A 25128-nucleotide genomic window follows, 5' to 3' on the forward strand; every position below is an offset into this window, starting at 1 on the left:
ATTTTGAATTCTTTTCCCTCAAACCCACTACTATACCTTTTGAAAAAGAAGTTTAAAAAATTTATATAAAAGTAAATATTTTGTTTTCTTTTTACATTGTTACATACCAAAAAAGATAGAAAAACAATATTTTTTGTTAAGGAGAGAAAACTATTTAAAATATATAAAACAGAAATATAAAGAACAGTTTGTTTTCTTATTTTTTAGTCTGACTACTTCAAAGATTCCTGTAAAAGAAGTAACTGCACAGAAAAGTACACCAGATACAAACGATGTTGAAAAAACCTCTAAATATCAAGAAGATAAAGAAGTTGATAAAGAAGTTGTTAAACAGGAAAAAGGAAAAGAACTGGCACGTAAACGTCTAAAAACTTTCCCACAGAATGCAAACACGTCTAGTAAAGGCCAGGGAGATGCTGCTGCACAGAAATCATCACAAATAACGTTTACATTGAAGAAAACAATGATGAGAATTACACCAACTGAAGACCAGCTGCATACATCATCACCTACAAAAGAAAGCAAGATTAAATCAGTTGTTGTCAAACCACCAGTTGGTGATAAAGTACATATTATTCGTAAATCTAAGGAAGAACTGTTAGAGTCTGCTGACAGTGTGAAAACTGTTGGAGGAATTGTGCCAATTGGAACAAAATCATGCCAAATTAAGGTGCTGAATGATCCTGTAGAAAAATCTGATAATGAACAGAAAGGTAAAAGTAAGGAGAATCAGCAAGGATCGGGTGAAAGCAACAGTAAAGACTCTAATGAAAATGCTGCAACTAATTCTGCCACAGCTGCTAATACTTCTGATTGTAACACTAGCAACAACACTGCCACAAATGGTGGTTCTGGCGACGGTGAAGAAAATGAGGACAAAGATAAAAAGACTTCTTCTGGTGGAGGCCCAGCTGAGGGAAACATTGAAAATGAAGATGACATAGATGGAAAAGATAAAAACAGTACTGATGAAGTTAATGATAATGCAGAAAAGGAATGGAAACCCTGTCGTAAGGATGGCTTCCTACAAGTCCTTAACAAAGATGAAAGCACTATCTTACAATGGCCTCTTGATATGGTGAGCTATACAAAAGTAGAGCCATCTATATGTTACAGCTGCAATCCACTTCACTTTCAATTCAGAAAACCTGGATCAAAAACTGGTGAAGCGGAAAATAAAACTGAGGACTCTGTTCTTGAAAGTAATAGCCATATAAAAGTGCCGCTGTTGGTTCCAAGGCAGGTTATGACAAAGTCCAATTCTCAAGACAATAATGTAATAAATGAAGATTCCATAAATGTGGAAACGTCTACAGAAAAGAAACATAAGAAAAAAAAGAGGAAGAAAAAGTCATCAAGGAAAGGAGGTCAGGATGGTGAAGGAGAAAAAACAAGTTCAAAGCGTAAGAGTAAAAAAAAAGGATCAAGGAAACGAAAGAGGGATAAATCTAAGGATTCGAAAAGTGGAGATAAAGATTCCTCAAAACCTGGTCATCATTCTGGTGATAATTACAGTGATGAGTATACCGAGGATGAACATTACAGTAAAAGAAGAAGGTCTAAAAGTTCATCAAAGGATAAAAGTCGTAAAAGACATCGAAGTTTTTCAAGTGATGATAGGAGCTCAGATGATGAGTATAGAGAAAAGAAGTCTAGAATGAGCAGTACAAGAAAAGATGATGATTACGAGAATGTCAGTCATCGATCAAGAAGTTCTAGAGATCGTTCTAGAAGATATTCATCAGATTCTGACAGCGACCGCTCTAGATCTAGATCGAGACGATCACGTAGGCACAGTCGGAGTCGGTCATACTCGCGTTCATACTCTAGGTCAAGATCGCGTACACGATCACGATCTCATTCCCGATCACCAAGGAGGTCTTCAAGGGGAAAATCTGGTAACGTAAAAGAATTTAGAGAAGCTCTTAAAGAACAAGCTCGTGCTAATGCGGCAGGAAAGACAGTACCATTAAAAGAAAAGAAAGGTGGGATCACAGCTGCAGGTATACAGCAACAAATTGCTGCCGGAGGACACACGATTCCAACGACAACTACTATCATTAGTGATATGGATAATAAAAAAGACAGTTCTAAACAAACCAATTCAGGAGATGGTAAAAATAAAGTTAATAATAGTAATACTTCAAATTCTGAATCGCATGACAATAATACAGAAAGTGTCGATGAAAATTTTGAAGATGCAATTCACCCTGAAGGATTATCAGAAGAGGAGATACAACGTCGAAAGGAATCTTTTAAGAGACCCGGACCACCAGCTCCTAAAGCCAAGAAACCAGTTGCTCACCCTCATAGTGTAGCAGCTGCTCTTTATAATATTCAGAATCCAGAAGAAATATGCCATGAACAAACAGCAGGAGCATCAACTTCATCTGACGCTGGTCCTTCAGAAGAACAGACGGAAGTAAGTGCTGAGACAGAATCACCGGCAGTCATCCAAGAAATGATTCCTCCGGAAGACATTGAAAAGTACAGACGTTTGCAAGAACAAGCAAGACTTCATGTACAACAAAAAATGATAGCATCTGGTGAAATTCCACCACCACCCCCTCCTGAAGCACATGCATCAATGGAAAGAGAGGCACTATCACCTTCCCAGCAATCTGTACTACTTCAAAACCATCCACATCTAATTAATGGAGAGGTGTTGCACCAAGCAATTGGTTCGCCTCTCTTAAGTCCAGCTATACCTGGATTTATGCCTGGTCCTCATACACCTTCACCTCCACCATCTTCACAGCAGCTTTTAACGAGTGGTGTACTACCTGCAGGATTTGCTTCAATTCGTGGTTTACATCCGGGTGGAATGCCATTATCATTATCTGCTGGTGGCTTTCCATTAGGAGCAATTCCAACTGGTGCTTTTCATCCAGGAGGGGGGATTCCAGCAGGATTAATGGCAGGAGGGGGGATTCCAGCAGGATTAATGGCAGGAGGGGCGATTCCAGCAGGATTAATGGCAGGAGGGGCAATGCCAGCAGGATTAATGGCAGGTGGAGCAATGCCAGCAGGAGTAATGGCAGGTGGAGCACTGCCTGCAGGCGCTATTCCAGCAGGAGCTATCCCGGCAGGAGCTTTTCAAGCAGGAGGCCTCCAAGCAGGGGGTATTCCAGGTGTTTTACCTGCAGGGCTTTATCCAGCTGGGGCCTTTCCAGCTGGTGCCCTAACTGCTGGTTCTATTCCTAATAGTGCTATTCAACACGGAGGCCATCCTTCAGGAGCGGTACCCTTTGGAGCCTATCCAGCAGGCGCTATACCAGCGGGAGCGATTCCACTTGGATTACTTCCTCAAGGAGCTTTACCAGGAACTGTTCATGCTGGTGCAATGCAAAGACCAGGCATGCAAAGGTTAGCCCTTCCACCTGGTGCTGTCGTAGTTAGTGGAATGTCTCCTGGAATGCATCTCCCATTAGAAGCAGTAACTGGACCTCGTATTGTGCAGGCAGGTGCTTTACCAAGAACAGCCCTACAAGCTAATGCTTTACCAAAGGGTATTGTAAAAGCGGGTTCTTTACCAAGAGGAATGATATCAGTTGCGTCTTTACCAAGAGGTTCCGTACCCTCAGACACGTTGCCTCGTGGGATAATTAACACCAGTGCCTTGTCTCAAAGACTCATCCCAGCAAGAACTATTCAAACAGCAGGAGGTCTCCGTCCAGGGACTTTACCTTCCAGAGCTGTTCTAGCTAATGCTTTTCCTCGAGGTATGATACCTGCTGGAGCATTGCCAAGAGGAGTTCTTCAGGCTGGAGGTTTCCCTCCAGATGCTGTACATCTTGAAGCTCTATCCAGACAAATGAATCCTGGGCAGCAAATACCATTTGGGTCGCAGGTACGCATGATAGTTCCTGGTCGACCTGGTTTAGTTGCAGCTTCCCAAGGTAGATTCCCAGGTATGGCACCTCAGGTTGCTTTTAGACATTTACAACCAGGAGTACCTCGATTCGCAGGTGCTCAACCGCAGTTCGGTGTTCAACAACCAAGGTTTGTTGTACCACAACAGCAAGAAGGCCAAGTACGGATGCCAAACTTAGTCGGTAAACCCTTCATAAAGACGGCCCCTCCAGCAAAAAAAGATGGTGATAGACAATGAATAATTCTTTAAAATAAGACATCACTTGTATGCAAATTATACATTTTATTTATAACCAAACATAAAAGATATGTTTGGACAAAAAAGCATATTTTTGGAGCTTACCATGAAAATGGAATACCATGTTCCCATTTCCAATTAAAATGCCTTTTGCAACTTGAGAACAATTCATTATGGCTTTGTCCAAGTAGCGATCTTTATTGCAGCATTTTTAAATAGATAGGATCTTTGAGACATTTTTAATAACTAATGTAATTGTATTAAAAAAACATTTTAAACAGAAATCTTCAGGTGATTTTTACCCTAAACATTCAAGATTTGTGTTTAAAAACGATTAGAACTTTTTCCATTGCAAATTAGGTAGATATTTATAAAGATTCTGTTTAGATAATAAAAGCAACTTTAAAAGGCTTTTTTAACAAACTGAGAACTCTTTAATATATCTGTTCTGCAAGAACTATTTGTATAAATTTATTAAGGGTTATAAAATGTAAAGATCATTTTATTTGAATTATGTTAAAAAATGTGATTTTATTGTTATCACTATCCCAGACAAGGCATGTCATTTATCAATCAATCAATATCAAACAAGTTAGCGCCTAAGCGAACAGCTTTAAATTGAAGAAAAAGATTAAGCAACTATAAATCTAGTAATATTATAATAGTTATTAATTTGATCAAAATCATTGACTTGTGTTTTTCTTAGCAAGATTGTCAATCTAACAACAGGATGCTGAGCTCTGGAGATCAAAGGGTTTATCTGTGGCTGCGACATGATCAGTTCCATGTCCCTTAACAGACACAGCTCCCTGTGGAGAATATGTACATAGTACAGTACTGTTTGTATTTGTCACAGCCAGACATAAGATCAAAGGACTGTTACGAGTTCGTCCTGTTGTTAGATTGTTAGTCCATCACAGATGTTTTTAATTCAAATTAAAAATTTAACAAAAATAGATCTTTATTAACTTCAAATTTTCTATACTGTACAACAAGATCATTCATTTGAATATATAATGTTATATTTAATGAATTTCCGTTCTCGTAATATATTTGTTATGATTTATGATAGAATTGATTTAAATGAATTAGTTGAGTTATAGCACTATTATTGCAATATTATGTGTACAGATTCCTGTACTTACAAATAGCTGTACATAGATAAGGAGAATGATGATTTTCCTGGGATATTGTTTGTAAACTGTCGCTGTGTTTGATCCCTCATCGAACAAATGTTTTTCTTTCAAAAGTGAGAAAATAAAAAAATAATAGCGATAAATTTGTGCATGGTTGATTTTTATTTACGGACGTTGTTACACAGAAATATTTTTAAAACATATAATACAGTACATACAATATTCACTATGGCAAGAAATCAATAAAATATTGAAAAATGAATACAAACAAAATTCATATTGCTGAATGAAACATATTTTAAACAATTTGGTGAAATTTAAATTACAATGCATACACAATTTAGAGAGTTTCTGAATTTAGAGCACGGTACAATAGCAAGTAAATAAATTTGCTAATACTGTAGTAGCTGTTTTAAAACGCAGTGGTCAAACAAACAGGACGCCAATGTCCAGTATACGTTCTTTTATTGCAAGGTGGCTTAATACCGCTACTGCTCTTTAACTTCTGTCTACGCTTGCGTTTTCTCTCTTGTGATTGTAACCCACTTTTATTAATTCTTTCCTGCATTCAGTAATATCACAGAAATAGATTATAAAAATGTTAAAAAACATTTAGTGTGTTTATAAACATAATATACAAGGAATATAAAATTATAAATGAAACCTTTAAATAAATTAATATAAACAAAGGATTCTGCACTTTAAAATAATATAAAATTAAAGAATTACTGCACTAAAATTGAATGTAATTTTGTACATCCTTATTGTAATGCTATTTTGCATCTACAATATTATACTAATTGCACTACATATAATTATCTCCATATATTACTCTATAAGGCAACATCTGTTTTAAAAAACTAAATTATAAATAATTTTTTATACTAATTTAGCTGGACAGACAACACATTTATTTGTTTAAGAAAAACGTGCTTTATTGCACTAAAAGGCATTTTTGTTGAAACTGCATACATTCTATTAAAACCCTGTTATGTGCTTATCAGCCAAGATTTAATGTTATTTACTGCACTGCAACTTAAACTTTGACCCTTGTGGTCCGATCAAATAACAAAGTGACTGAAAAAATAATGTTGAAAAAAGCCAGCTAATTGCCATGACGATCATCAGAAACGTCCCAAGTTGTCTATAGACGAGGACCGTAGCCGCCATCATGAAAGCACCTACTGAGAAAGTGGAGAACGCAGCAAACGCAATTGCCAACGCCATAGTTTTGATGGAATATCTCATTCTAGATTCACGGTCTGAATTCCGACACAGGAGGTACGCAACTCCGTAGTGGATTGTAAAGTCCACCGACAATCCAACAGTGATGGAAAATGTGACCGACTCAAGAATGTTTAATTCCCAACCAAGAAGGATGAGGCTTCCTATCGTGGCAAAGATTGTGCCAGATAGAGAGCAGATAGAATACAAAGCAATAAGCACATTACGCTGTGTGAAAATTAGAACTAAACTCGCAACAGCTATAGAAGTGACGATAGCTATTGGAGTACTTCTAGCTAGACTATCTTGCAAATCATAGAAATTTAAATAATCGTAGTAATCCGTCTGTCCGACGTAGAACGGCGGAATGAACCAAGGCTCGCCTAAATTCTTCGGCACATTAACCAAGTTCTGTTGCATCCACTGTTCCATTTCTTTCCAGAAAGTATCCATAACTGTGTACTCCATTGAAAAATATGATTTGGTAGAGAACCGAATTTCAAGAACCACAACTTCATCATCCTGGTTTAGGTGTAGACCGTAAGGTTCTGGTAAAATATTAGGAAGGCAACTCTTCAGATTTTCAGGTGAAAATGGGAACGTTTGATTACAACATAAAGCATTGTCGTCGGATGATTCGCATGGTTGCTCCATGTACGCGATAACAAAATCAATAAAGCAGCCATTTGTTATATCTAAAGAATCATCTAGATTGAAATCTTCAAGTCTTTGACAAAACTGCTGTAACCATTTTTGAGAGTCTTCTGCCCAGATGTTGAAGCCAGATTGGTAACTGACTGTACCAGTGTCATCTGGGTCCCATTTCTTGCCGTTGTCAACGGCTTGAAGTCCAAACAACACAGCACCAGGAAGAGAATAACCTTGCTCCTCAAATCTGAACAAGTTCTTATAAACTAAGTCATACTGTTCCAATATATCATCAGATTTGAACACTTGGAACTCAGAGCTGGTTGGTTTCTGTAACCCTGGAGCTACAAAGATAACGATACCTCCAGCAACGGCTAAACCTGTAAACAAAGCAGTCCATATGAAGCGAGGCTTAATGACGGCCTTTGGCAAGAGAGAAGTGGCGATGTTGTCGAGTAGATCTGGACAGAATTTTGACAAAGAGCAGAAGTTGCATCCAAATTTAGCATTTAAAATTACTGCTGCTGGTAACCATGAAATAGTGAGGAGAAAGTTAGCTATGATCGACGTACCAGCGTACACACCAAAGCATCTGATTGCTATAATGGGGCTAAATGCACTAGCATAAAAAGCCGCAGCAGTTGTTAAACTTGTCACCAGCATTGTCACAGTTGCATGCCTCATTGTCTCTCTTAAAATGATATTTAAAGGTGAACCACTCAGCATTTTACTTGCATCGTCCCATAGGTCGCAGAAAATAAACGTATCATCAGCACCAATCGCAACAAGAAGTAATGCAGTGGACACATTTAAAAACGGGAAAAAATTTAGATTAAAAACAATCGTGTAGAAAAAATAAGCTAATGTAAGAGAGAAAATCATATTAAAAAACGCCGCCAACGCAATGAGCGGTGACCTCGTGTAAAAACAGATAAGAATTATGACAAATATTGCTGCTATTCCTAGATAAATAGTATCGAAAAATAAATATTCACTAAACACATCATATTTTATATGAAAATTCAAGCCTACTGCTTGTATATTGCTAAATGCACGACTACTTTTGTCAAAGTAATCTTTATATATATTTATCAACTCTTCTTCATCATCGTAAAAGTTTAATTCTATAAATGCCATCGAATTGTAAAGTTTCTTTTTGTCAAGATCTCCATCTGGCATGAATTCCTTCCCTACCATCATGTGTATAATAATGAAAACTATATTGTCCGATTTGCAAGTTTCTGGGATGTTATCACAGTAACTGTTGGGATATAAACATGATCTATCTTTGCCTTCCACGTCTGTAGTTGTTTTGTAATAATACGGAGCACAGAATTGCAGCTCGTTTAAACCATTTTCTATGTCACCTTCATCCAATGAGGAACATGATTTGTTTGCAAACTGCGCAAGGTAGTTTCCGATTGATTTCACTTTGTAGATGCCAGATGAACCGGTGATTTCTACTGAGCACAGTTCCTTAAGGTTGCTAGGCGTAAGAAGGTCCTCTCTATCGTTGATGTGGGTGAACACTATCCCAGGGCAATCTGCATACTCTGTCGTAAAGAGAAGAAAATTCAAGATTTTAACAAAGGTAAAATTATGATTTATATATAAATTACTTGCACATAATAGCAAAGCAAACTGGCTAAAATGAGAAATATACACATTTATTTAGAAATATTGTAATGAGGCATGTATTATGGTGTCCAGCCTGACTGGTACTACAGTGGTAGAGCTGGAATAGTATGGAGCTCACTACCTGCTAAAACTGATAGAAAAAAGTTCATACCATGTGTATGAGTTTAAATGAGCGTAATAACCACCTCTGTCATTAAACGTTACTTCTGACATGTTTATCCCAATGACAGGGAAGAACATTTTGTTCTAGTCCAGTATTTATGTGTATTGATTATTTATCAATATTAGAGCATACTGTGTTTACAATTTGTCAATTTACATTAAAACAATGTAACATATGATTTTGTATTGCCATAAAATAATTTCATAGATACATAATGAAAAGCTCTAGTGTGATGGGCCCGATATGGTGGTGATATGTCGTCATGTCCATATATAGGCACATCACATTTTTTTGTCACATTAAGTGTGATAGTGTAGACAGAGCTGTATGATACTGAAAACATAATGCTGTACCAAACACCAGGTGTACTAATAACAGTTCAAGGGTTATCAAATAAAGGTGAATTTTTCTGACATTCTAATAATGTTTAGGACTATCTGAGGGCAGTAAAAATGTTAAATTGTCACATACCGAATACGACTACTTACCAATTGAACACTTATAATAATAAAAATTATCCCTTCTGGACCTTGGGTAAGATGCGTTGCTATCAAAGCTATCAACTGTATTATATTCAACATTACTCCAGCTTTCTCGTACAAGAGGGTCACGCTTTAAGTTCACATAGCTCAGCGTACGGTCTTTGATAACAGTACCACGAGGCTCAAAACCCTAAAAAACAAATATTGATACAGTAATTATATTATATTTCACACATTTTCATGGGGCAATGCATAATATGGGCCATAATATAGTATCCAATGATGTCGTCACAAGAAATAAAGTGGTAAGAAAAGGGAACAAACTCTGTTTAAGCCACTGGGTTGTCAAAGGCCTCTGTCAAAAAGTAGTCCGGTTGAAACCTTACCAACCGTACTGGTGGCTACAGCCCTGGTATCACATTTATAACTACCCACTGGGGTGTCAACACTAGTGTTTTGTGTGTGTTTAACCTCTATAGTTTAGCTTGGCAATGTATATTGGCATTACAACTTTTGACATTGTTAGGTTTTTTCATAAAAATTGAGAGGTATTTTTTAAAGTACCCCGAATGTTCCTCCAGTGATCGCTAAGCGAGTCACTAAAAAGAAAATAGACAATCCAAAGGTTCCACAGTCTACAATGCTCTTACCTTGATAGGGTCTTCAAATCCTGGTAGGTCACGAAGGACAACAGATAAAACACAGAGAATGACAACCAATAGGAATATCAGTAGTAAAACAAGCCAGTAAAATCTACTCAGCCAATCAGAATACCTGTTATAATAAATTGAGTCAATTGTATTCTTATTCATATTTTTTTTAAGTATCATTAGCCTACTTAGTAAAATTAAAATAGATAACAATGTATTTTAGTATTTCTTAAGTCTTTTGTTATTATGGTAGGGTTTTTTTTTAAACAATGCTTTATACATTTCATGTATTAATATTACATTAGTTTCAAACTGATGTTTTCAACACAAAATATTTATAATGCTTATAAATTATGTATAAATCTTGCATTAATTTTAAACAGATATTTGCCGCAACACAAAACATTTTGTGTTGAGAACACAGTTTAATATTAATATAGATTCCTACAAACCCAGGTGAATTATTGTGCATAAATTTAATTTAAATGTATAATACATAGATATTACTACACTACAATTTAAATCCATAATTTTAATTTTAAAATAATATTACTACACTCTAAAACATACGAGCAAGTTGTTTTCATTGATAAAAATGGAGGTAAAAATACAAAAACTGAAATAGTTAAAAACTAATGGTATGGTGATGGTATAAAATGAAAAGCAAAATGGAATAAAGTTATGAATTCATTTTTCAATTATTTTTTTATATCTCTGACCATCGTCATCAATAATGACGATAAAAAATGATATAGATATTAAAAATAAGATGCCTTTTGAATACAATTGAGAAAACACAATTCTAAGAAATTGTCAATGTATTTTGATTAAGATGCAACTATGGCTGCTGTCTTTAATCAAATGAATATGTTATTAAGTATATGTGAAGAAAAAAAATGTCTTATCCAATCTGAATTTAATCCAATTTAACGATGTATTGTCCCCGAAAATTAATTCAAATGAAGATGAATAAACCAAACTTTGAATAAGGCCATTTTGAAGTTTTAATAAAGTTATTCACTTTCATCACAAAAATAATGATTTCGCTTACAAAAAAGGCAAAATAAAGTTTTAACCATTTAACCAGAAACCAATTGACTTTCAGACCTGATGGACTTCAAATTGACTATTTTCCCCATAAAATTACAGTGTTTTTGTCTGGTAAAATTGTTATTCTTTTAATCAAATGTTGTGGTCAAATGTTGTGGTCAAATGTTGTGGTCAAATGTTGTAGTCAAATGTTGTGGTCAAAGTGAATAACTAATAATAAATATAAATTAATTAAAAACATAACACTTGAAGATTGGATATTAGAATTTTGATTAAAAAAAATGTAAAGTTATGAAACTGAACTGTAAGATTAATTAATAATTTGACTTGTAGCAACATTTGATGGATGGTAGACTGATGATAAATGTGTGTATTCATGCTCAGAGTCATGTGAAGGGTAGAGCATACTATGTTGTTCCTTATTTGATACTTATATTTTGACGTGCCTTTGATCCTTTATCTCCACAGATGCTAAAAAAGCCAAATTATGAGTGTGTTTAATTCTAATATTAATAATAATAAATAATAAGGGCTTACAAATAAAAATATCTTTAACAGAATAAAAATGTTGAAAATAAACAAATTTAATATGCATAACAAGAAATATCAAAAGAAAGGTACAGTCAACTATTCCAATAGCGGACACTATTGAAAAATTGCGGGCTTGCCTCTGGTTTTCAAGAAAGTCTGGTATTCTGAATGTGTTTTTAATGGTTGAAAGAACTTTTGAATCTCAAAAGAGGTCTGGTTTTGGGAGAGTTTACAGTTTCCGTTATTGGGGGAGTTGACTGTATTAAAAAAAAGTTATATTAAATTAGTAATTTGTAAACACAACAACAGAAAAAACAGTTTAGTATAAAATTAAATATTTGTATGATAATTTATGTCCGGTATTATTTACTTACTTGTCCATGACCTTTGACATTCTTGATGGCTTAGTAGCAACTATAACATTAGGACTACACAGGAATAAAAGAACAAAAATTAATAAGTGATATATATGTCTAAATATGGTAGTGATATGACATCATCATGTCTATATGGACACATCATATTTTTTTGTCGCATAAAATTTGACAGTGTAGATAGTCTTAATTAATGAAATAACTATGCTTTTTTTACATCAAGAAAATGTGTGTATATAATGTGTGTATATATAAATTTCACTTTTTTTTTATTGTTGTCAGTGTTGACAATTATTTTTAAAGAGTTGACGTGGTTACATTAATCTTACAATCATCTTTTGGATGGCCTCATAAAAGCAGTCGATCTTTCAACTCATAAATATTCATACAATATTATGACCTTTTTGACTGTCCATTGCATTTTGATGATCTTTTAGTTGACAATCAATTGAAAAACAATTATTTGAGAGTGCACAATTTAGCACAAAATGTGGTATGATCCAGTATTTAAATTATTTTCTAATAAAAGGGTATTATTATTTTGCATTATCCTGTGCAGAAACAGGCTCTAAAACCAATAATAATAGTTTAATAATTTATCCTTTTTGTAAACAAAAAATGGTTGTAGAATTTGTAATGCACTTTACATAACCAAATCATACTTAAAGTACTGTACTTAATACCAGGAAATACAATAAAGTATTTCTAAACCAAAATGTCAACATATGAACCAGAGTATAATTTCACTTTGCTAGATTTAGCCTTTGTACAGGCTACACACCTGTGTGACTCAGCATCCGGTTGTGATTTCATTTCATCAGTTTCCTTGACTTGATCTGACATCTCCATTTTAACTGTAAAATCAAACAATACATGTTATTCAGGCCTTGGCTTTTGAAAATGTGTGCTACAAATTGCACTCATTCACAGCTGCTGTAGGTGTGCTGTTTGTATTTTGGTGTGTAGAAGTTTACCAAATTTAAGCGCAATTCAAGGGCGTTTTAGGAGTGTGTTAGGTGAGTGATCACACTCACTCACCTCAAAAGACAAGGCCTGGTTATTGTTATGACATGAACTACCTTAGTCCATGATGGATGCTTACTCATTATAAGCGGTAAATCATGTGACATGAACTGTGACAAATTGGTAGCCTCAAGAAACCAACGATTCGACGAAGTGAACACATTGAAATGAACTACACTGAATCCATGGCTTTACTCACGTCACGATCTATACAGTTGATTTTTAATTAGGTTGTATAATAATGGAGATCAGTGTTTTCTGATCTGTAACAGAGTGTAATAAAATTGACAATAACGCTAACAATGCAAGGAACTGAACAAAGAGTCACACACTGTTAAAAAAGAAAGTAATTTCAAAGCATCCTGTATGCTATCGTCATACTTACCTAAATACCCTCTCTCCTTTCTATTGTGTTAAACTTTATAATAGTACCCTGTATATTCTTGTATCCTTATGTTATGCTTTCTCTGTCAAACAAGAATAAATCAATGCGATATATTTAACAGTAATGACGAAAGTGTAAACAATATAAAAATATGACAAATTTATAATCAGGAAAAAACCAAGCCAGTACCATACTATAGTACTAGGCATAAAAACAACTTTCTGGACAGAGATTAAGTGATTGAATATTCAGTTATGGAGATATTATTTCAATAAAAATTTGCTTTACGTATGCAAGACAAAATTTACACAAAACAAGGAAGGGAATCCTTTTGGTCACGATGGAATTTCTACACTTGTACACGGATGTGGTTAAACTTTTTATTTTCATGAAAGTGATTTGGCGTGCTGTGTAGACAGTAGAGTATAGCTTATTCATGCTTCCTATCTTTAGGTGCAACACAACTATTACCTTGTTACATGTGTAGAACATCATTTGTTACTCGAAAGAAGTGCATTAAATTGAACCAGCCTAGGTTGTGATTTTCCCGGTGGTGTCAGCTGATAGAGATCTGACTGGGATTTCCCGGTGAATGTGCCGGTGGAATAGCCGGTGGTTTGACCTTTGTTGGCGATGACGAAAGTGAGATGAGAGCAGTAAGAAAAAAACTTAAAAAACACATACCAATCAAGTCTGATATATCCACATACTACATACAGTATGATTTATTTCCCTCTTCTTTTCCAAATATTGTTGAAGATCAAAAAATACCAGAAAAAGAGCTTGTTTTATAAAATGAATTTTGACAACACTAAATTTTGACAACCATCGTACGATTACTAAATTGAAATGCGGATGCGAAAAGTCTATTAGTCCAAATATTTTTCTGTAGAGAGAGGGCGGAATTCAATATTTTTGTTTTGACTTTGATTTGTGTTGTTGGTCTCTCTCGTTTTTTGTGATTAAATTAGCTTTTCAGATAGTAAGAGTATGTATTTATTTTATTTAGTACGGTGCATGTAACATGCAACCTAATATAAACAATCAGGACTTGTCTAGGCCTAGGCCTAGGTGTCTCTTTTCTTAGAGTAGGCCTAGCTAGGGCCGCGGGTGCTGCCGGTCGTGTGTAGGCCTACTGACTGTACTGTAGGCTGACCTCACCAGGCTAGTTAGAAGAGGCTAGGCCTAACATATTTCTTTCCAAAGTACTCATGTGAATGCAACAATTGACAGAATTTGTATTTTGTTCTGAATATATTGTTTTCCAACTCTAGCCTAGGCTTACATTTTTAAATATGAGTATGTTATTTGCAGACGACACCAAGTTGTATAGAGTGGTCAATAACATTGATGATGCAGATTTATTTCAAAGAGACATTGACAGTGCTTCCCATTGGTCTAATGTTTGGCAATTGCCTTTTAATGACACTAAGTGTAAGGTATTTCATTATGGTCGTGATAATCCCAATTTCTTGTATTCAATGGCTGGTAATTTACTACATGAGGTAAAGCAGGAGAAAGATCTAGGTGTTACCTTTGATCATAGTTTAATCTTTAATTTGCATGTAGCGGATATTTGTAAAAGAGCTAATAAGAAACTAGGAATGATTTATAGATCTTTTAAATTCTTGAATAAAGATGGATTTTTGAAGCTGTATAAGTCTATTGTCAGGCCAACGCTTGAATATTGTAACACTGTTTATAATCCTATTAGAAAACGAGATCAGGATGAAATAGAGAAGGTCCAGCAAAGAGCAACAAGATTGATTCCTAGGTACCGTAATATTCCTTATGAACAACGTTTGAGAATTCTTGGTCTTCCTACCATGAGATATCGAAGGCAGAGAGCAGATATTATCCAAGTTTTTAGGATTGTTAAAGGTTTCGATCGTATTTCGATCAACACATTTTTTGAATTTGATCTAGAATCTCGGACCCGTGGACACCCATATAAACTCAAGTTTAAAAGCTCTCGTCTTAATATTAGGAGGGACACGTTCTCCAGGAGAGTTATTCTCTTATGGAATACTCTGCCTATGGATGTAGTTTCATGTGCTACGGTGAACTTGTTCAAAGCAAAACTTAACGTCGCATGGTCTAACCACCCGCTGAAGTTTTCACCCTATATAGAATATGATTTTATTGCTAAGAGGGGCTTTTAAGCACTGAGTGCTTCGCCTCGATCCCGTAGACGAAAGTGTACGGGAAACAAGTAAACAAGTAAAAAACATGGAGTAAAGAATAAGTTACTCCATGCCATGGTCAAAATTAAAAATGTTTTTGATTTTTTGATATAATGTATAATTAATTATACAGTATTTGTTTTCTAGGTCAGTCAGAATGCTTAAATTCATCCAGAAAATTCCATTGACGTCCATTTTTGCAATCAATAGAGGGTGCTATCCGCCGTCCTTGTATGGTCCACAAGGATGGATATCACTATGTGGCAAGTATGTAAGTCTTCAATAAAATAATGTATTATATGATGAGTAAATTGTAAAGCTCTGTCTACACTCTCAATCTTTATGTGACAAAAAAATGTGGTGTGCCCATATATGGACATGATGATGTCATAGTACTACCATACTTGGGTATATCACTACCATATTTGGGCACATCACACTTTTTTTTCAAATTTGTTTGATATTGTAGACAAAGCTTAAGGTTTGTACAGTTTGGCTGTAACAAAATAACTGCTCCTGTACCACTACTAATGGCAAATAAGCTAACTAATAGCCACAGCTTTCTTTATGCATATTTCTATTTTTCACAGTATACAACATAGAAAATCAATACATATACAAGTTTCGCCTTCACCCTGCCTAGCTGATCAATGTCCTACGATTTGTGTGAAAACCGCAAAACCAGATTCAGAATACACGATTAAAGGCTGTATAAAGCAAAGTAATAACACGTTGATGTCATACGGTCACTTCAGGTCGTCCTCAACTGGTGAAATTGACCCCAGTCAGCAACCATCAAACGGTGGCACATATACAGGTACGTGAAAGGATGTTTACCATCCACCGGGGCTGGTAAGGTAATATTTTTGCGACGGGCTGTTTTTCCACTTCTATTTCTCTCACATCAACCACCAATTAACAATTGGAAAGTACTAACCAATCAGCTGATATCCTGTCTGGCAGATAAAGAGTGTTGATGTTATACTTTTAAAAAAGATGCTTTTGTATAGTGTCGGGATAGGCTATATACAGTTTCCCATGTGGGGTAAAGTTGCTGTCAGAAGACCTGATACTGAGTTATGTTTATTGTCACTAGACATGATACTGCTTGTGTATCTGGTTAGTACTGTAAATGATTGTAAAAGTTACTTTACCGTTATCAATTGTTTAGGTGTTGATGGAGCTGGTCTTCTATGGAGCCTACAATTTCCTGTTAAAGAAATGACAGTGCTACGTGTCAAAGGTCTAGATGTCTTAAAACCACTCCACATGGACTTCACTGTTCATGAAGGCACACTGACTGCTGAAGAGCTGGAGAACTCTTGTGCGGTTGCCGAATGCCAATTAGAAAGAACGTTTCTGTCAAAAGATTTAGAATGTCAAGAAGTATCAGAAGGGCGGTTACGAGGGCTCATCTTTAAGCCACCTGGTATGTTATTCATTCATTCAATCATTATTTTATGAATCTTTGGTCCATAGAAAGTAATAAGCCACCTGATATGTTTTAAGCCACTCGGTATGTTTTATGCCACCTGGTATGTTTTATGCCACCTGGTATGTTTTAAGTTTCACACTATTCTTTTTCATTTATCTTATCTATAACATATAAAGATTTTCCTAATATTACCCACACTCATGTTCCATGGATAAACATAATTTATTTGTTTTTTCAGGCAAAGGGCCTTTTCCAGGAGTCATTGACATGTATGGTACAGCAGGTGGCTTGAAGTCCACGAGGGCAGCACTCCTAGCTTCTTGCGGCTTTGTTACGTATTCTTTACCATTTTTTGCTTACCAAGACCTTGTCAAATTATTGATGGAAGTTGAGTTAGAATATTTTCAGGTATCAAACTTTTGTTTATATTTTTATAAGATCCTACTAACAAGCCTCTTTTTAATCTATATTTTGAGATCCTATCCACATGTTTCTTTGCCTGGTTGACGTTTGATGAGTGGAAGATTCCGGACTGTTCCATTTTTATTTTGAGGGATTCTGAAATTCATTCGGTTTGTTTTTATGTTGCTGCAAGATAGTTTGTACAAAATTTAGCTTATGGCCATTGGAATATATAATCAATTTATGTATGGACTGAGCCGTTGAATCCGACAGATCTGGTTTCTTTCTGAAACTTTCTTATAATATATAAAATATATTATATTCCTTTGACTTCCTTTCAATGCATTTGAATGTCTCCAATATAACAGTAACAATAAATAAATCTATATTATGAGAGAGTTTGTCTGTCTGTTTGTTTGTCTGTTTGTTTGTTTGTTTGTTCGTTATACAAAATTTTGTTACGGCACATAATCTTACATATGGGGTATCAAAATGACCGCAATTGTACCGGGAATGTTCTAAGCTATATTTCAACATCATCTGCCACCTAGGATCCAAGTTAGGGACCAAAATGTGGTCAAAACCCCCACTTTCGATGTTTGTTCGTTATACAAATTTCTGTTTCTGCACGTAACCATACGTATGGGGTATCAAAATGATGGCAATTGTACCCGGAAGGTTTTAAACTACATTAAAAAAAATTCCTGGGGTTTTTGTGGGAGGGGTGGGGGGTGGTGTGGTGGTTTGTGATGTCATTTTTGCTAGGGCTCGGGGTTGTAGGCTATCGAATTGTAAAATTATACTACAAAAGTTCTACAGTATTTTAATTATCCTCAGCAAGGCGTTTGGGGAAATATAGATATAGATATACATATTTTATTCATTAACCAATATGACACCTATTCAATTACACATTTAGCAAAGTACTTTAACCATATCCAGCTATGTATCGGTCTCTTGGATTTTCTCATTACAGACATCCATTCCTATGTGAACATACACACGTTGTTTACCGTTACTGTGTTCAACTACATCACCATGCCTCCAAGGAAAAAACTTGGGGTTGGGTGTTGTTTAAGGGATAGTGGGGGTTTTGCTTAGACCAGAATTGTGTTTGGAAAATGTTAAAGTATTTAATTATTCCTGGGAAGCGGCTGGGAGTTTGGGGTGGGGATGTAGGCCTATCACCATGACCGAAACTGTATTTGGAATGTTTTAAACTACATTTGAAAACTGCCACTGAGGGATTATGGGTTGGGAGTGATAATAACATAATTTGTACTGGAACCGTCTTCAACACATCACCCAGTGTATCTGGGGTGTGTTTGTAGGGGGAGGTGGAAGAGCGAAAATACTGGCGTAATGAAGTAGCCTATATGCTTGGAATTGTACTAGGAAAAGTTACTATATTTGAACTGTCTAGAGGAGGAGTTAAGGTTTGTTGATAGTGGCTGGGGTGGTGAGAGGAGAAAGAAGGCTTGGGGCCCGCAGTATCTAAATTAGATATTTTAATTATCAGTCAATATGACACCTATTCATTTACACAATTTACAACATACTTCAACCATTATTAGACCCATCATAGCTATGTATACTCCTCTCAATTTGAAGCTTACGTTGAATTGAATTTGTCCATCACTGGGAAGAATTTGTTTTTAAAAAAGAGTATGGGGTGGTATTGAAGAAGGGTGGAGGTTGGTGAATATAGACAGATACTGGCGTCGGGTGTTGAGAAGGCTTTAAACTAATTTTGAAACCCGCCCTGGGGCGGGTATAATTGCTAGTATACTATATAATCAAGCAAAAATAATCATCATATTGTTACAGGAAGCTTTGCTTTGGTTTTCATCTCAAGAATATGTTGACTCGTCCCGAGTTGGAATGCTTGGAACCTCAACGGGCGCTATCATTAGTATGGTTATATCGACAATGATGCCTGATATGGTAAACTTTTTTTCGTTTTATTAATTTTTCTTTTTTTTCCTTTTTTTCCTTTTTTAAAATAAAGTTTACACTAGTTGGAAGCATTCACTTTGTAGGTACGAGCTATAGCATGTGTGAACACAACTCATAAACATTCTATTATTAACTTTTTAGGTACGAGCTATAGCATGTGTGAACGCAGTGCATCATCATGTATTATCACCATTTTTATACAAAGGAGAACATTTACCTTTCGTATCGTAAGTGATACAATTTAATTTTTTTTTTCATTGTTCATAACCTGGCCTCCGAAATTTACTGAAATTGATTTTAATTGTACTCAAACCAACATCATCTGATACTGACTGCCAACTTTTTGGCTTATTTTCACAATCACATTATTTTAGTGTAACTGCCATAGCAGCTAATTTTATGGTCTATAAAAAATAACGATTGAAAAAGAGACAAAGCAAACTTTATATTTAACAAAAAAACCATTGATTTTGAAGTTTTACAAATATTTCAGTGCTTTATATAATTTTGGCAAAAGGAGCTATATAAATTCCATTATTACTGTATTATTATCTCTCATTTTTAATATTACAGGTATGATGTCAATCAATTTAAAATCGAAAACAATGAAATTCGTGTTTTAAATGGCATTTCTGATCAACTAAATAATGCTACAGAAGAGACAGTAATACCGGTAATACAAGTGTATTCCTTATGAATTACAAATAGATAACTGAATATTATATATAATAAAATATATCCAATTCTTAGTATTCTGTTATTTTTTTTAAATTTCTTTTTTAAAATTTCATACGCATCCAACAGCGAGTAACTCGCCAATTACAGGATGGATAAACTATTATAATTTATCGTGCTTATAAACTAAGTCTTATTTGAGGCTTAGGTAGTGTAGTTAACAGAATCGTTAGTTACAACCCTAGGTCAAGATTGAACCCTAGATTTGGGTTTGGAAGGCAAGCATGTTAACCACCAAGCTACAGCTCCACTATTACCTCTATAAAACTGTGTGTGTCTACAGATTTTCCAGTTTAAGACACATTTCTGAATACAGTATCACATGTGACTCATGAAAATGTCACATGTGATGCTATATGATGATGATATAGATACAGATGTATACAAAATATTAAATTATTTTTCAGATTGAAAAATCGAAGGCAGATTTTCTTTTCATAGCAGGAGAGGATGACCAGATATTAACCACTCGTGATTCCGCATTTAAATTGGCTGAAAGACTAAGTAAGCATGGTCACCACAAGCATGAGGTAGTGCTATATCCTGGTACTGGTCATCTAATTGACCCAGGGCTACTACCAGTGTCCAACAAGACACGCCATCCAATGAGCGGTAAGTTTAGTCTTTAATATTAACAACATTTTTATACAACACGCTTAAAGGGTACCTCCAATTGGTGCTACATGAATTCTTATAATGTTATTATGGTATGCGGAAAAACTGTGTGTTTGTCTCATGTAGAATCCTAAGAGAGTTTCCACTCAACCGCCCTATGCGTTTTGTGTAAATGGTCAAGAAATAACATGGATTCCATATCTTACCGTTACTGCTCGCCTGTGTAAATTGATCTTAAAGATGTGTTGTCCCCCAAAAATATGAAAAATAAAGATTAATTAAATCAGAATTTGAATCAATTATTTTGAACATTTAATAAAGTTAATCAAAAGTTTGCACTTATAACATGACAAAATAAATGGTTAAATTCAACCAAAAGCCTATTAAAATTGCATATTCAACAGAAAAAATTGTTAAGAATTATTTTTTTTCAGGAGGCCAATACACCTTTAAAATGAAAAGGTCCTATAACACCAATTTAATAAAAAAGGGTCTTATTTCATAAATCTGCTTTCCTGCTGACGAAATATATATTATTATCAATGGTTGTTGCAAATGTTTATATTTCATAATAAACAATAGACACAGTCCTACCCTTAGTTTTTTAAATATTTTTAGGTGAAATGTTATTGGTCAGCGGAGGACAACTGAATGACCACGCAAAAGCTCAACAGCATTCATGGCAGAAAATCAAAGAATTCTTTAAAAACACGTTGGCGTAAAATTTATTACAATTAAATCAGAGTTATAGTAGTTTAAAATGTTAAGCTCTGTCTACACTATCAAACTAGTGTGATTTGCCTAAATATGGTAGTAATGTTCCAGATATGGTACTGTAGTGGTATGACATCATCATGTCCATGGGCACATCACATTTTGTTGTCACACAAAGTTTTATACAATGTAGATAGAGCTTTAGTATAGGTATACTCCTAGCCTTTTCTATCTAGTATTTGTGAACAAAAAGTCTGCCACAGTTTGGAGTAACGTCAAACTAGGCTGCCATTTTGAATGTCTTTAAACTGTTATTTGATTGGCTGATTTGTTACAAACTTTAAGCCTCTTATTTTTTTAAAGAGGACTAAATTTAGTCCTGGACAAAACCTACGATTTAGCTATCTTAGAACTGTGTTCTTTAATTAAGGACTAAAGTTGTGCTAACATTTTCAATAGATAGTGTTTTAATAGAATAAAAGAAATAAGAATGCTACTGTATTTAACTACATTTAAATGTTTATTGAATGACAAAGTTTCAATGCTAACTACAATGCAAATTTATTTTCAGTAAAAAGAGAAACAAAAAAGGTATATAAGAATATTATGAATAAATATATTGAAATATAATTGTTGTTTCTAGCTTTCGTTTCAAGTTGTTTTGAGCTATATATATCGTGGAACAGATTTCCTTAATAACTAATTTTAGCAATTGCTTCTTCATAATTGATTAATATTAAATTGAATTGATCATAATGCAATGGGGTACACAGGACAGATAAGAGAAATTAGTTATTTGAGAACACATAACAGAAGCATTTCAGTTTCGGAAAAAAAGAGTATTATCTATATAACTAAAAATATGAAAGATGTGTTCTAACACGTCTTTCTATCTAAAACGAATTTAAAAGTCAATTCCGAAGTTTGAAGATTAATACAGAATTAATAAAGTTATTTAAAAACTTTTTCCTACCAATAGAGGGCGTCCGTTCAAAAACACAAGCGACACGTCTCACAGGAATTGCTGAACGTGAGGTTGTTGGAGGCTGATGTAGTCTTTATATTTTCTTTGCTAAAATCATAACATCTAACTTTTATTACTGAAGAGAACGGGTATTCTATGTTTGTAAATGTGTTGTAGGCACTGAATGGCATTTCAAGGTAATTAGATTAAGATTTGGTGTTTAAATGTAACGTTTTGTAACTGCCATTCTAAGCCTAGTGTAGGGACAACGGATACGGCTTGTCGACGGGCAAATCACATTAACGCCGTGATGAACAGTGAAGGTTTACTATAAATGATGGGCTAGCCGGCATCCGGCGTCTAGACTATAACAATATACTGTACCAAGCTATTCAGTACATTTTTAATTTATTTTTCCCACTGCTATAGTGCTATCATAATAAATTTGAAAAAAAATAAAATAAATTTAACAACAGCCAGCACTAACTAAAAAAAAAGGACTTGGCCTGATGATACTTTAGGCAGCAGGACCTGACTGGGCCTACAGTAACCAGCTAGCTAGGCCTAGTAGTTAGTAGTAGGCCAGTATTAGTTAACATTCAAGAATTGACTGTTGTAAATAGTATATAGTTGGCTTTAATGTTTTATATTAATTTTTAAAGTCAATAATTATTGTTTTTCTCTTTTTAAATTACTCTTTTCATATAATTTTGAGAGAATTTGTTTGCGTGAATCTAACATTTTAGCAGAGAAAAAACAGTTAGAGCTACCCTTTCCACTACAATAAAATAAAAAAATAAAATAAAATACAGCAAGCTTCAATCAATATTTCAAGAGCTTTTTGATTTGCTTAAGCACATTGCTCTGCTCATGAACATGTGACATCTCATTTCCAGAGCTCCGATGGTTTGTGTAATTTGTTTGCTTTATAAAAAGTAAAAACTGTTTGCACTACTAATTTTTGCTGGAGCGAAAAAAACAATAAGGAACATGATTTAAAAGATGGAAACGTTAATATGCATTGCATACTGTATATTACAGTAAAGCTAACACAGGTCGATTTGCGCGAACAAATTAGTGGAAACGGGCCTTATGTCGTCTACTTTTTTAATGAAAGAAACGGTTTTAAAATTGAATTGTGTGAAATTGGGAAGTACTTTGTTGATGTTAGTCTTTCCTAATCATATTATATTTCAATTTACCTGAGATAATGGCTTGTATTAAGTTTCATATTGATTTTTAACACTATTCAAAGTAAAGCTTCCATTAAAGGTGTGATTATCATTAGTATTACAGGATTGTAGTATCATTTAATATCATCATGTCATCATCAAAGTAATGCAGTGGTGGTGCCAGGGTCTGCCCTGACTGGGGTTCCCACACTGTGTGCTTGATTTGATAAGAATAAATACAAAAAAAGTCAATATCTGCAGTACTGTAACAACAGCTGTAAATACAGTACTGTAAAGTAGTACGTATATTTGACCACCAAACATATTAATATATGACTGAGTGAGTGATGAAAGTGACATCAAACGTCAATATCGATCTATTTGCATTAGGGCCAACTCTCTAAATAGAAAGTTTGGAAAATGTTCTACTAAGACTAAATGTTATCTATTTAAGAGTTACTGTGTCAGCATGTACTGTTCAACCTTATGGTGTAGATATAATAAGAGCACTCTGAGATCACTGAAAGTATGTTATAACAATGCCTTACGTTTGCTGCTGAAGCAGCCTAGATATTGTAGTGCAAGCATGATGTTTGTCTTAAATGACGTCCCATCCTTTGATGAGTTCATTAGAAAATCTGTTTTTAGTTTTAAAAATCGTGTGAACGCAAGTAGTAATTCCTTGATCATGGCCATTAATCGCCACGTTCTTAATGTGTCAAGAATGCACATACAATGGAATGCTTTGTTGCATTGACTTTATATATTTACATATCTTTGTTTTTGTTCTACCTGTATGAGCTGTTAGATTAAGATTTTTTTTTTCTCTCTTTTGCTATGGATATAATATTATGTCACCATGATATTCCGAAATAAAAAGATAAATGAAATGAATGAAATGATTGATAGACACATCATGGACAGTTACTGTAGTTGTCTGTCATACTGTTAAATTACTAGTCTTTTCTAGTTCCTTTTGAAAATAGTAGAATATTACTTTACTGACATACTTAACATTCAAACCTTTAGGCCTACAGTAGTATCTATTGTAATTCAAAACATGTTTATTGAATTAAGATTTTAATAACCCCTAACAATGAATGATCAAGAATTAATTTTAATAATGAAATGAATATTTATACATGAGTCGATGAATTTCCATAAATTACTGGATGAATACAGTACAAAATTGATGAAAAAGTGATTTTGTTTAAACTGACACTGCGACAGTCATCATTAAGTATTTTAATCGAATCGTAAACCTGGATTTGTTAACACCGACTGCGATAAAGAGAATAATTGGAAAGTGTATCATAATTTTAACAACAGTTGTAGGGTCAAGGCAATTCTCAGCATGTATCAGAATAAATTGAATTAAAATATTATGAATGTTATAATATAATAATCATATGGGGTATTAAAACATGATAATAGCTGTACAGTACTGTAGTAGTTACGATCTGTATTAAGAGTGTTAAATTTACAATAATTGGACCGATTTACCTTTAAACTAGTCTTCCAAAATTTTGAGTCATCT

General features: G+C 34.5%; 4 protein-coding genes across 12 annotated transcripts in view; 3 read left to right on the forward strand and 1 right to left on the reverse strand.

The window, feature by feature from the left end:
- The window catches only part of LOC140040065 (uncharacterized), a 54024-nt gene extending 49143 nt beyond the window's left edge, over positions 1-4881 (forward strand). For all 6 annotated transcript variants that reach the window (XM_072085725.1, XM_072085726.1, XM_072085729.1 and 3 more), the window contains one exon: positions 208-4881. In XM_072085725.1, the coding sequence (XP_071941826.1) occupies positions 208-4111 (3904 nt within the window). In that variant the 3' untranslated portion in view covers positions 4112-4881. The remainder of the gene's footprint in view (positions 1-207) is intronic.
- Positions 4882-5283: 402 nt separating this feature from the next.
- Positions 5284-14246, reverse strand: LOC140040066 (protein dispatched homolog 1-like). Its single transcript, XM_072085731.1, has 7 exons — positions 14100-14246; positions 13416-13497; positions 12789-12861; positions 12008-12061; positions 10053-10176; positions 9409-9592; positions 5284-8672 (listed from the first exon to the last, which is right to left on the reverse strand). The coding sequence occupies exons 3-7, from the start codon at positions 12854-12856 to the stop codon at positions 6265-6267; spliced, it is 2838 nt and encodes a 945-aa protein (XP_071941832.1). The 5' UTR covers positions 12857-12861; positions 13416-13497; positions 14100-14246; the 3' UTR covers positions 5284-6264.
- Positions 14247-14319: 73 nt separating this feature from the next.
- On the forward strand, positions 14320-22045 carry LOC140040069 (acyl-coenzyme A amino acid N-acyltransferase 1-like). 4 transcript variants are annotated; one of them, XM_072085735.1, is made up of 11 exons: positions 14383-14397; positions 15130-15189; positions 15746-15865; positions 16189-16415; positions 16770-17027; positions 17272-17441; positions 19263-19379; positions 19533-19618; positions 19965-20064; positions 20534-20738; positions 21360-22045. In XM_072085735.1, exons 3-11 carry the CDS (start codon positions 15756-15758, stop codon positions 21461-21463), a joined length of 1377 nt encoding a protein of 458 aa, XP_071941836.1. In that variant the 5' UTR covers positions 14383-14397; positions 15130-15189; positions 15746-15755; the 3' UTR covers positions 21464-22045. The 4 variants fall into 4 exon arrangements, with proteins under 4 accessions (XP_071941834.1, XP_071941835.1, XP_071941836.1 ...); XM_072085733.1 differs by lacking the exon at positions 15130-15189 and having other exon boundaries at positions 14320-14403; XM_072085734.1 differs by lacking the exon at positions 15130-15189 and having other exon boundaries at positions 14341-14397.
- Positions 22046-22495: 450 nt separating this feature from the next.
- Positions 22496-25128, forward strand: part of LOC140040072 (alpha-1,3-mannosyl-glycoprotein 2-beta-N-acetylglucosaminyltransferase-like) — a 38718-nt gene continuing 36085 nt past the window's right edge. Inside the window, exon 1 of the mRNA XM_072085746.1 lies at positions 22496-22616. The gene's annotated coding sequence lies outside the window, so the exon portion shown is untranslated. The remainder of the gene's footprint in view (positions 22617-25128) is intronic.

This window comes from Antedon mediterranea, chromosome 2 (genome assembly GCF_964355755.1).
Source record: "Antedon mediterranea chromosome 2, ecAntMedi1.1, whole genome shotgun sequence".
Taxonomy (NCBI): Eukaryota; Metazoa; Echinodermata; class Crinoidea; order Comatulida; family Antedonidae; genus Antedon; species Antedon mediterranea.

Coding starts and splice junctions, on each gene's coding strand:
- LOC140040066 (XM_072085731.1), bottom strand. CDS start 12,856: ATGGAGATGTCAGATCAAGTCAAGGAAACTGATGAAATGAAATCACAA. Junction 12,062..12,788: donor CCGGATGCTGAGTCACACAG/GTGTGTAGCCTG, acceptor ATTCCTGTGTAG/TCCTAATGTTATAGTTGCTA. Junction 9,593..10,052: donor GATTTGAAGACCCTATCAAG/GTAAGAGCATTG, acceptor TTTGTTTTTTAG/GGTTTTGAGCCTCGTGGTAC.
- LOC140040069 (XM_072085733.1), top strand. CDS start 15,756: ATGCTTAAATTCATCCAGAAAATTCCATTGACGTCCATTTTTGCAATC. Junction 16,416..16,769: donor AAACGGTGGCACATATACAG/GTACGTGAAAGG, acceptor TCAATTGTTTAG/GTGTTGATGGAGCTGGTCTT. Junction 20,739..21,359: donor GACACGCCATCCAATGAGCG/GTAAGTTTAGTC, acceptor AAATATTTTTAG/GTGAAATGTTATTGGTCAGC.